This window comes from Myxocyprinus asiaticus, chromosome 8 (assembly GCF_019703515.2).
Source record: "Myxocyprinus asiaticus isolate MX2 ecotype Aquarium Trade chromosome 8, UBuf_Myxa_2, whole genome shotgun sequence".
Classification (NCBI taxonomy): domain Eukaryota; kingdom Metazoa; phylum Chordata; class Actinopteri; order Cypriniformes; family Catostomidae; genus Myxocyprinus; species Myxocyprinus asiaticus.
The window spans coordinates 21,360,302-21,372,872 of record NC_059351.1 but is presented as its reverse complement, the minus strand read 5'-3'; the positions used below and the strand labels follow the sequence as shown (position 1 = coordinate 21,372,872).

Here is a 12,571-nt window from a genome sequence, read left to right as displayed (position 1 = left end):
GAAGTGCACTTTAAGTAAAAGAATAAAAAGAATGTATGTAATCTCACTGTCATCTACACCTGTAAAGTAGACCTGTTATATGATTTGAAAGATACAGCTCCACTGGAAACTTGTGAAATGTGATGCTGAGACCCAATACAAACAGAGAACATAGATATGTTTGATCAACCATAATGTAAGTTCATAGCAGTAAACCCCAAAAGTTTGTATACACTTTAAAGTCAGACTTAAAAAGGCCTGAATGCCATTGCATTAGATTAAAAAAAACAGCAAACCAAGTGGCATTTATTTTAAAGAATAGCACAAGCACACATTTTCAGCAAGACATTTTATAAAAATTGTATAGACATTTTATTTTACAAAAATGCACCGATTTTTATGTGTGATGTACTGTAATTGTCCAAGTAATTTTTGGGCCATATCTCTTTTAATATCCTTTCTGTTCTTTACAATAAATTGATGATCAAACACAACAAAAAATAAACATTTATTTATACTCACACATAACACGGATGAGGCACTCATTTACAGACGCTCTTTACAAAACTGCTGGTTGACTTAAAGGGACAGTACTAGTTTTTAGCATGTTCAAGTCCATGTAAATGTTTGTAAATAGTACAAATTATGCATGTAAACAATAAACATGTAAATATCAATATATTTATTGATGGAATACACAGATTTTTTTCATTTTTAAAAAGCTAAAATGTGACCAAAATAATAATAAAAAAAAAAACAAATAAAATAACATTTGTAAAATTAGTATTTTTGTAATGTACCTAGTTAGAAGGGCCCCAGTATAATTTACAGCATTATCGGGAAGATAATTTCTTTCATATGTAAGTCAAATATCTGTATCAATACCCAGCCCTACTTCTGTGAAACAAAGTTCACTTGTATTTTTAAAAAGTGGCCTGTATTTGATTACTCAAAGCAGTTTAATTCAGTACTATCTTGCGCATTGTTCAGAAATGAGGAAACAGTTCAACTTACTGCTGTCAGTGAAACTACTGGACAGGATTTCAGATGAAGGATCATTGCACTTGTCTGCCAGTTCAATCGCCATCTTGATATCCTCCACCCATTTCTCCATCTCAGATGCTGAACTGTGGAGGAAATGAGAAAATTGCCCCATTTCCTTTCTTAAAACACATTCCTTGGATAGATGTGAACAGTTTGACATTTTTATACCTCTTATCTACAACCACCTATCATATAGAGACCACATTTTAAAATACAATAGTCACAGGTGTGTGTATACTGTATATCAGCTATTTTACTGATTTCAACTTGGCTCAGAATTGAGAGTCCAAAAAAACTTCATGTATATATATATATATACAGGTGCATCTCAATAAATTAGAATGTCGTGGAAAAGTTCATTTATTTCAGTAATTCAACTCAAATTGTGAAACTCGTGTATTAAATAAATTCAATGCACACAGACTGAAGTAGTTTAAGTCTTTGGTTCTTTTAACTGTGATGATTTTGGCTCACATTTAACAAAAACCCACCAATTCACTATCTCAAAAAATTAGAATATGGTGACATGCCAATCAGCTAATCAACTCAAAACACCTGCAAAGGTTTCCTGAGCCTTCAAAATGGTCCCTCAGTTTGGTTCACTAGGCTACACAATCATGGGGAAGACTGCTGATCTGACAGTTGTCCAGAAGACTAAATCATTGACACCCTTCACAAGGAGGGTAAGCCACAAACATTCATTGCCAAAGAAGCTGGCTGTTCACAGAGTGCTGTATCCAAGCATGTTAACAGAAAGCTGAGTGGAAGGAAAAAGTGTGGAAGAAAAAGATGCACAACCAACCGAGAGAACCGCAGCCTTATGATTGTCAAGCAAAATCGATTCAAGAATCTGGGTGAACTTCACAAGAAATGGACTGAGGCTGGGGTCAAGGCATCAAGAGCCACCACACACAGACATGTCAAGGAATTTGGCTACAGTTGTCGTATTCCTCGTCAAGCCACTCCTGAACCACAGACAACGTCAGAGGCGTCTTACCTGGGCTAAGGAGAAGAAGAACTGGACTGTTGCCCAGTGGTCCAAAGTCCTCTTTTCAGATGAGACCAAGTTTTGTATTTCATTTGGAAACCAAGGTCCTAGAGTCTGGAGGAAGGGTGGAGAAGCTCATAGCCCAAGTTGCTTGAAGTCCAGTGTTAAGTTTCCATAGTCTGTGATGATTTGGGGTGCAATGTCATCTGCTGGTGTTGGTCCATTGTGTTTTTTGAAAACCAAAGTCACTGCACCCGTTTACCAAGAAATTTTGGAGCACTTCATGCTTCCTTCTGCTGACCAGCTTTTTAAAGATGCTGATTTCATTTTCCAGCAGGATTTGGCACCTGCCCACACTGCCAAAAGCACCAAAAGTTGGTTAAATGACCATGGTGTTGGTGTGCTTGACTGGCCAGCAAACTCACCAGACCTGAACCCTATGAGGGTATTGTCAAGAGGAAAATGAGAAACAAGAGACCAAAAAATGCAGATGAGCTGAAGGCCACTGTCAAAGAAACCTGGGCTTCCATACCACCTCAGCAGTGCCACAAACTGAACTGAGGCAGTAATTAAAGCAAAAGGAGCCCCTACCAAGTACATATACAGTAAATGAACATACTTTCCAGAAGGCCAACAATTCTCTAAAAATGTTTTTTTTATTGGTCTTATGATGTATTCTAATTTTTTGAGATAGTGAATTGGTGGGTTTTTGTTAAATGTGAGCCAAAATCATCACAGTTAAAAGAACCAAAGACTTAAACTACTTCAGTCTGTGTGCATTGAATTTATTTAATACACGAGTTTCACAATTTGAGTTGAATTACTGAAATAAATGAACTTTTCCACGACATTCTAATTTATTGAGATGCACCTGTATATATATATATATATATATATATATATATATATACACACACACACACACACACACACAGTACTGTTCAAAAGGTTTAGGCAATTAAGATGTTTCACAAAAACATTTGTCTTAAGATGGTTATTTATATCTTCAGCTTTAGTGTGTCAATTGGAAAAATACATTTTACTGTTGTAGACTGTTGTGTGTGAAAATCCCAGAAAATCAGCAGTTACAGAACTACTCAAACCAGCCTATCCGGCACCAACAATCGTCCATGCGATTATCAAATCAGCCAATCGTGTGGCAGCAGTGCAGTGCATAAAATCATGAAGATACAGGCCAGGAGCTTCAGTTAATGTTCACATCAACCATCAGAATGGAGACAAAATGTGATCTCAATGATTTGGACCGTGGCATAATTGTTGGTGCCAGACGGGCTGGTTTGAGCATTTCTGTAACTGCTGATCTCCTGGGATTTTCACGCACAACAGTCTCTATAATTTACTCAGAATGGTGCCAAAAACAAAAAACATCCAGTTTTGCTGGTTTTAATGGTCGGTTTACCTGGCGGCCACAACGACAGACTGGCGCAGTCCAAACAGAGTGAATGAATGAGGGACGCCCCACTCATCTTCACTCTCACGAATCTACAGACACACAGATGATGGATTAACCCACCGGTTAGCAAGACTTATACTGACCAAAGTTACACAAAGTTAATCTCTTTAAGAATATATCTAGGTAATATTTATACAGAACAATGGACCACTTGTTTGTGTTAATGTGTAATTAGTAACTAGAGATCTCAAGCAGACACACATCCAAAACAAAGTCCATACAATAAAAGGAATGTTTTGCTATCCATTCACTGAGACATTGATTCCATTTGTATATGGAAAGTTATTGTCAATGAAATGCAAATTATGACTGATTAAAAATGACCCACCGTCATTCCATAGAGAGAAAGTTGGGCGTGCACTTTGAACTGATTGGATGGCATCATACCTCGACTTGTGTACATCAATACGTCGTTGAACTACAACCATATCAAGAAAAGAAAATCATTAGATTGCTTTAATTCCTATAACTACATATGTAATTTCTGCACTACTAGTGGCACCAAAAGAAATTGTAAAAATAATGACTGTTTTTAACAGATTTCCTGAACATTTCCCGAAAAAAAAAAAAAAAATAGAAAAAAGAAAAAGACGAGATGCTAAAAAAAAATAAAAAATTGAAAAATAAAAAAAAGGGGTTAAAAAACAAGATTCGGAAAAAAATCCAAAAACCAAAAAAATTGAAAAGAAAATGACAAGATATAAATTTTTTGTTGAAAAATAAAAAAGGGGGGAAAACAAGCTGCTCAAAAAAAAAAAAAAAAAGAAAAGAGAATGAAACATTTTTGAAAAAATGGAAAAAAGCAAGAAAAAAAAAGAAGGCAAAATGCTGAAAATATTTAAAAACAAAAAAGATAAAAAATGAAAAGACAAGACAATGAAAAAAACAAATAAAATAGGAAGAAAAAAGAAAGAAGATGCTGGAAAAAAAATGGAAGATAATAAAAGAGACACTGAAAAAAAAAGATAAAAGAAAAGATGAAACACTGAAAAAAAATTGGAAAAAAGAAAAGAAAAAAGGGAGGTAAAAATGAAAAAGAGATAAGAGATTTTATTTATTTTTTTTAAATAAAGCAGAGATGCTTGAAAGACATGACGAGGTGCAACGGTTTAAGAAGTCTGTCTAGCAAAAAATGCCTCGGATATAAATGGAACAATATGGTGTAAATTCAAAAAGTTACTTTACTCTTTTCGTGACTTCTAAAAATTGTAATCTGATTATGTAATACACAGAATTTGTACTGTGTTACACCCAACACTGCTGAATCCTGTGTGAGAGTGAGCGGCTCTTACCAGAAAGAACATTCTCTGCTGTAGACCTTTTCCAGACAGCTTACTGAGACAACCGAGCCTGATAAACTCCTGCCAAAACAAACCAAACCGGGTCAACGAGGGTTACACACAAGTCTTCAGTATATACTCGAGCATTTCTAATAGTTAGGGCCTACTACAACGGATCTTCTATTGTGTTGTTAAAGTCCATGAAACTAACCCGTCCTGGAGCAGCAAGATTTTCAACGCCAACAAGATCTTTCTTAAGTTCAAGAAGTTTCTGGAAGTTCTCCATCTTAATGAGGGTGCCTTGTAGCTGCACAACCATCTCAGAAATATCAGCAAGCGCAGCTGGAATAGACAAAAGACATATGTAAATGAATTAGAAGGAAATCTCGTTGTAGACAGAAAATCAAGAGAAAATTAAATTCAAGTTTGGGTGAAAAAACGGTCCATTTGTGTACCTCGCGAATCTCTGAAGTCGTCATGTGTCGGTGGGTAATGTTTGCACAGTCGCTCCAGGATCTGTTTGTAGTGCAGAAGCCGATGCAGCGGCCGCAGGAAGAAGATGTTGAGTGGCAGATAACAGACCTTCTGCAGCTCAAAGTCCCGACAGAGTCCTTCAAGCTTCCTGGAAGAGCGACACGTTTTCTCAAGCTCCAGCAACGCCTCAGAATGCTTCTGAAGATGTGCAGTCAGCAACTGAGGGGAAAGAGTGGATTTGTTTATTAACTGAGCTTTCTGCCTACCTACGCTCTGCCTACCTCAGTTACTGTTGCTAGATCAAGCTTCACAGATTATTTTATATTAATGAATTTACGTAAACAGTGTGATTTACAGTAAAAAAAAAAATATAAAAAAATAATAATACAGTCCGGGACTCAATACAAGTTAAGCTCCCATATATATATATATATATATATATATATATATATATATATATATATAAAGGCACTTACAATGGAAGTGAATGGGATCAATCTGTAAACGTTTAAATACTCTGTTTCAAAAGTATAGCCAAAAGATGTAAACAATATGTCTTTAAACATGATTTTAGTGTGATAAAAATCACTTACTAACCTTTTCTATGTAAAGATATATCCAATTTTACAACTTCGTTGCCATTACAACATTATGCCATAAACCCTAAAATTATGATTTAAACAACTTTACAGTTAAAAAAATACACACATTTTAACAGAAGAATTAATGTGCTTTTATAAAATTGCAATCTTCACATTTCTGCCATTAAACCCTCCAAACATTAGCCCCATTCACTTCCATTGTAAGTTTTTTTTTTTGTTTAAGGAAAAGGAGGGATGTAAAAAAAAAAAAATATATATATATATATATATTTATTTTTTTTGGTAATTATCATTATGCCACAATTCTGTCGATCGAGCTCAACTTGTATTAAACCCGAAATGTTCCTTTAATCTTCCTATTCTGTTCGGTCATTTTTGACCGAAATCAATGATTCCAATGTAATAAAAATGGTTTTCTTTATCTGAGCCATACAAAATTTAATGACTTTTCCACCACTTGCCATCTGAACAAATAAAAAATCTGGACTTGATTCGATAGGTCTAAGTGGTCGTGGAAAAATGCGACACACTTGTGATAAAATTTAGAATAACTACACAGTAAATCTGGCTATTATTGTCTTAACATGATTTGCAAGTCACGTTATTTCTGTTTTATTTCAGTAGGGATGTGTACAATAGTCGACATTCGGTTATCCGTTCAACACGCCACTATTCGAATACCAAAATCAGTATTCAGTTATTCTGCTTGTGCAATTGAGGTCTTCAACCTGACCCGTTATGACAAACCTTCGGGTTTGGGTCAGTTTTTCAAGAATAGGAGTGAGGGGCTGTTTAAACATGCTTTTGTGTGCATCTGCAATGTTTTTTTTATATACTATTAACACACGCTGGATGGGTGTCTTTAACTGTTGCACTGAATCTCACTTTTTTTTTCAGTGTCTCGCGCAAGATTGCCACATTTTTAGACACCAAGTAAAGTTAAAAAGAACTTTCATTCTTACGACACATCAGCATTGGGTTTTATTAATTGCATTGCGATTTAGGTTGCAAAGAGGACTTCATGTGGCTGTTACACCATTAAACATGATTCCTGGTTGTTTTTCACCAAGGAAAGTTTCAGTGCTTTTTAAATGGTAAGTTATTTCCCTTTTGCTCTGGTGTGCATATTTACATATAATAATCAGACAAGTTCAATGCCATTTGATTTTAAACCACTTAAAAATCGAAGCACCCGAAGAGGCTGTTTGACTGCAGCAGTGTAACTCCAGGCAAATGACAATACTTGCGTTCACTGCCTCACGGAAATGTGAACCTGCCCGGGCAGAGCGCATATACAGGCAGTGGCAAATTGATTATTTTTGTTTGAGTTTAATGTGAGATTTTATCATTTGAAGATCTATGTATTGTGCTATTTAGGCTCATAGCTCACTGTGCACTTTATTTGCTACTATTTAGAGTAGTGTCTATTTAGAGGAAATTCCATTGCAATAAACATTCTTTATTCCTTGTCCCGACGAAAAAACGATTAACCATTTATAAAACCTCGCGGTTAACCAAATGTTAAAAACGGTAACCGTACACATCCCTATTTATCACCAGATGGCAGCAATCTGCCCCCAATACATGACACGTTTCACAAGAGTGACATTTTTAAAGTGGGGCTTTGTGAAGGGTCAATTTTGTTAACCAAAACGAAACGGCTTCCTTATTTATGAGAAAAGTAAAGAGAACAACAAAGTGAAGACATTTTACATAGTGTCGACAACACAAGGATAGCACAGTATCTTCTTTATCCAAGGCACTCACAGAGCTTCACAAATGAAAGACAGGATTAGATCCAGGACATCCAAAATTAATATCTCACAGCGTCATGAGTGATATCAAAGAGGATCTCGACACAGAAAAAGATCTACAGTAGATGTTCTGACCTTCAAACCCTGGATGTTCTTCAGCATGACATCTCCAACACGCTGATAGTCTCCTTTGATGTGAGCATTTGATCGGCCTTCCCTGAGAACAAAGAACAGAATTCACTTCATTAATGAAATGTTTTATATGCCCATGTTTTAATAATGTGATTGAATGACTAATTCTGTTGATGTTAGTGGGAATTTCTCTCAGGATCACCCAGAAGAACATTTTATGGAGATTATGTTTATGTTATGATTAAGTTATGTTTTATTTACTGTAAACATCAACACTGTTTCAGGTGTTTCTTCTCAAATTCTTCAGGAGAAATGAGAATAGATACATATCAGTCAATAGTTGACATATAGTAACCTATCATATGTCTTCAGAAGATTTGGAATAAAGTGCACAAGTCATAAGAAATATTTTATAGTATGTTAACACACCCATAAAAAGGTGTGATCACAGGTCTGGTACTGTAGTCAAGGCTCAACAATAAAAAAAATATTTTTTTGTTTTTGTTTTTGTGCGGGCTTAGATTCATGAAAATACATTTCTTTTTAACTACTATTTTCGTATTATTTTCAAAAAAAATAAATAAATTGAGATAATTTTTTCATAAGAATGATCTCATATTTTAAATCATGAGATTTGAGAATCCGGCCCCAGATTTGTACTTGTCCTTGCAATATTTTCACTGGCCCCGCAGTGCAGTGTATTCACAAAGTATTTAGACCCCTTCATTTAAAAAAACAAAAATTTTATGTTGTAGCCTCATGCTAAAATGCTTTAAATTATTTAAATCTACACCACACCCCATAATGACAAAGAAAAGAACCGATTTTTGATAACTTTACAAATTTACTAAAAAGAAAAAACTGAAATATCACATTGACATAAATATTCAGGCTCAGTACTTAGTTGAAACACCTTTGGCAACGATTACAGCCTCAAATATTTTTGGGTATGATGCGACAAACTTTGCACACTTGGATTTGTGGATTTTCTGCCATTCTTCTCTGCAGATCCTCTCATGCTCTGTCAGGATGGATGGGGACTGTCGGTGGACAGCCATTTTCAGGTCTCTCCAGAGATGTTCATTGGATTCAAGTCCGGGCTCTGGCTGGGCCACTCAAGGACATTCACAGAGCTGTCCCTAAGCAACTCTTGTGTTGTCTTGGCTGTGTGTTTAGAGTCATTGTCCTGTTGGAAGGTGAACCTTCGGCCCAGTCTGAGGTCCTGAGGTTTTCATTAAGGATATCTCTGTATTTTGCTGCATTCAGCTTTCCTTCAACCCTGACCAGTCCCCCAGTCCCTGCTGCTGAAAAACACCCCCACAGTATGATGCTACCATCACCATGCTTCTCCGTTGGGATGGTATTGCGCAAGTGATGAGCGGTGCCTGGTTTCCTCCAGACATGATGCTTGGAATTGAGGCCAAACAGTTCAATCTTCATTTCATAAGACCAGAGAATCTTGTTTCTCACAGTCTGAGAGTCTTTAAGAGTTTTTTGCAAATTCCAAGCGGCCTTTCATGTGTCTTGCACTGAGGAGAGGCTTCCGTCTGGCCACTCTGCCATAAAGCCCAGATAGGTGGAGTGTTGCAGTGATGGTTGTCCTTCTGCAAGTTTCTTCCATATCCACACATGATCTCTGGAGCTCAAACAGGGTGACCATCGGGTTCTTGGTCAACTCTCTTACCAAGGCCCTTCTCTCCCGATTGCTCAGTTTGGCTGGGCGGCCAGCTCTAGGAAGAGTCTTGGTTGTTCCAAACTTCTTCCATTTAAGAATTATGGAGGCCACTGTGCTCTTGGGAACCTTCAATGCAGCCGAAATTTCTTTATAGCCTTCCCCAGATCTGTGCCTCGACACAATCCTGTCTCTGAGCTCTGCAGGCAGTTCCTTTGACCTTATGGCTTGGTTTTTGCTCTGATATGCATTTTCAACTGAGACCTCAAGTGTCATGGCAAAGGGTCTGAATACTTATGCCAATGTGATATTCAGTTTTTCTTTTTAATACATTTGAAAAGTTAGCAAATACCTTGTTTTTGCTTTGTCATTATGGGGTATGGAGTGTAGATTGATGTAAAAAAAAAAAAAAAAAAAAAACATAATTTAAAGCATTTTAGCATATGGCTGCAACATAACAAAATGTGAAAAAAAAAATGAAGGGGTCTGAATACTTTCTGAATGCACTGTGTATTTTATATATATATATATATATATATATATATATATATATATATATATATACACACTATATTGCCAAAAGTATTCGCTCATCTGCCTTTAGACGCATATGAACTTAAGTGACATTCCATTCTTAATCCATAGGGTTTAATATGACGTCGGCCCACCCTTTGCAGCTATAACAGCTTCAACTCTTCTGGGAAGGCTTTCCACAAGGTTTAGGAGTGTGTTTATGGGAATTTTTGACCATTCTTCCAGAAGCGCATTTGTGAGGTCAGACACTGATGTTGGACGAGAAGGCCTGGCTCGCAGTCTTCGCTCTAATTCATCCCAAAGGTGCTCTATCGGGTTGAGGTCAGGACTCTGTGCAGGCCAGTCAAGTTCTTCCACACCAAACTCGCTCATCCATGTCTTTATGGACCTTGCTTTGTGCACTGGTGCACAGTCATGTTGGAACAGGAAGGGGCCATCCCCAAACTGTTCCCACAAAGTTGGGAGCATGGAATTGTCCAAAATCTCTTGGTATGCTGAAGCATTCAGAATTCCTTTCACTGGAACTAAGGGGCCAAGCCCAGCTCCTGAAAAACAACCCCACACCATAATCCCCCCTCCACCAAACTTCACAGTTGGCACAATGCAGTCAGACAAGTACCATTCTCCTGGCAACCGCCAAACCCAGACTCGTCCATCAGATTGCCAGATGGTGAAGCGTGATTCCTCACTCCAGAGAACGCATCTCAACTGCTCTAGAGTCCAGTGGAGGCATGTTTTACACCACTGCATCTGACGCTTTGCATTGCACTTGGTGATGTATGGCTTGGATGCAGCTGCTCGGCCATGGAAACCCATTCCATGAAGCTCTCTACGCACTGTTCTTGAGCTAATCTGAAGGCCACATGAACTTTGGAGGTCTGTAGCGATTGACTCTGCAGAAAGTTGGCGACCTCTGCGCACTATGCGCCTCAGCATTCGCTGACCCCGCTCTGTCATTTTACGTGGCCTACCACTTCGTGGCTGAGTTGCTGTCATTCCCAATCGCTTCCACTTTGTTATAATACCACTGACAGTTGACTGTGGAATATTTAGTAGCGAGGAAATTTCACGACTGGACTTGTTGCACAGGTGGCATCCTATCACAGTACCACACTGGAATTCACTGAGCTCCTGAGAGCGGCCCATTCTTTCACAAATGTTTGTAGAAGCAGTCTGCATGCCTAGGTGCTTCACTTTATACACCTGTGGCCATGGAAGTGATTGGAACACCTGAATTCAATTATTTGGATGGGTGAGCGAATACTTTTGGCAATATAGTGTATATAGGGGACCCACACAATATTAGGAAGGTAGTTTTAATGTTGTGGCTGATCAGTGTAAATATACATTTAAAAATATCAAAAATTTGTGGTGGGGCCAGTAAAAAGATTTCAAATTACTGTAAGGCACGACACGCAGCGAAAATGTGCTTAATTGTACTAAAAATAATGTCACAGTGCAGAAAATTGCAAAATTCTTACAAAGTTGAGAGATTCAACAAGTTGTGCGTTATGACGTAATGATATTTCAGTCATGTGATGGTGAACACATTATGACCGAGTAAATTTGATGCAGCATAACTGGTGTTTTGACTAGAAGATGAAAGGGTGTTTATTCATCATGATAAATCACTCATTTAAGCGCGTCTGTTCTGGTTGGGACAGTTTCTGCATACACTCTTAACACAATTAACTCTTGCCTTCAGCACACACACACACGCACACGTGAAGTACACACCATTGAGCCAATCGCTGCTCCACATCCTTCAGAAAACTCTCATGGAATTTGTACACTGGTTCAAAATTGGCAAATATGAGATTGCTCAATGAATCTGGCATGGCTTCATCTTTCCCCACATACTTCTGAAAGCACTGAAATTAAAAAGACAGAAAAGAGAAGCTTTATAATAGTGATATATTAGCATAATTTTACTTAAATAAATCAACTGCATACACACTTCAAACACTTCCATTTGTGTAATTTAATACTTTCAATGACTTGGTTATTATTTTGAATGTGTACAGCAGTAATAATAAAGAATGTGAAGGTGTGTCCATATATTTTCTTTACAGAGGTCCTGTATAATATATATATATATATATATATATATATATATATATATATATACACACACACACACTCAGGCAGCCAAAGTGGCATTCAACTGATCACAATGTATAGTCAGGACATTAATAACGTGAAAAATTACTATTACAATTTGAAAAAAAAAATTCAGAACTTCTTAAACTACTATTAAGAGTTATTTCCTTCACTTGCAGCAATGACAGCTTTGCAGACCCTTGGCATTCTAGATGTCAGTTTCTCCAGATACTCAGGTGACATTTCACCCCACACTTCCTGTAGCACTTGCCATAGATGTGGCTGTCTTGTTGGGCACTTCTCACACACCTTACAGTCTAGCTGATCCCACAAAAGCTCAATGGGTCTCTTTTCCAATTATCTGTTGTCCAATGTCTGTGTTTCTTTACCCACTCTAACCTTTTCTTTTTGTTTTTCTGTTTCAAATGTGGCTTTTTCTTTGCAATTCTTCCCATAAGGCCTGCACCCCTGAGTCTTCTCTTTAATGTTGTACATGAAACTGGTGTTGAGTGGGTAGAATTCAATGAAGCTGTCAGCT

General features: G+C 37.3%; 1 protein-coding gene across 5 annotated transcripts in view; it reads right to left on the bottom strand.

Moving 5' to 3' along the window:
- The window catches only part of LOC127444907 (FERM, ARHGEF and pleckstrin domain-containing protein 1-like), a 141,141-nt gene that overhangs the window by 16,685 nt on the left and 111,885 nt on the right, over positions 1-12,571 (bottom strand). For all 5 annotated transcript variants that reach the window (XM_051704557.1, XM_051704559.1, XM_051704560.1 and 2 more), the window contains 8 exons: positions 11,671-11,804; positions 7,731-7,812; positions 5,221-5,458; positions 4,977-5,107; positions 4,778-4,846; positions 3,814-3,903; positions 3,432-3,514; positions 994-1,106 (listed from right to left, as the gene is read on the bottom strand). In XM_051704557.1, the coding sequence (XP_051560517.1) occupies positions 994-1,106; positions 3,432-3,514; positions 3,814-3,903; positions 4,778-4,846; positions 4,977-5,107; positions 5,221-5,458; positions 7,731-7,812; positions 11,671-11,804 (940 nt within the window). The remainder of the gene's footprint in view (positions 1-993; positions 1,107-3,431; positions 3,515-3,813; positions 3,904-4,777; positions 4,847-4,976; positions 5,108-5,220; positions 5,459-7,730; positions 7,813-11,670; positions 11,805-12,571) is intronic.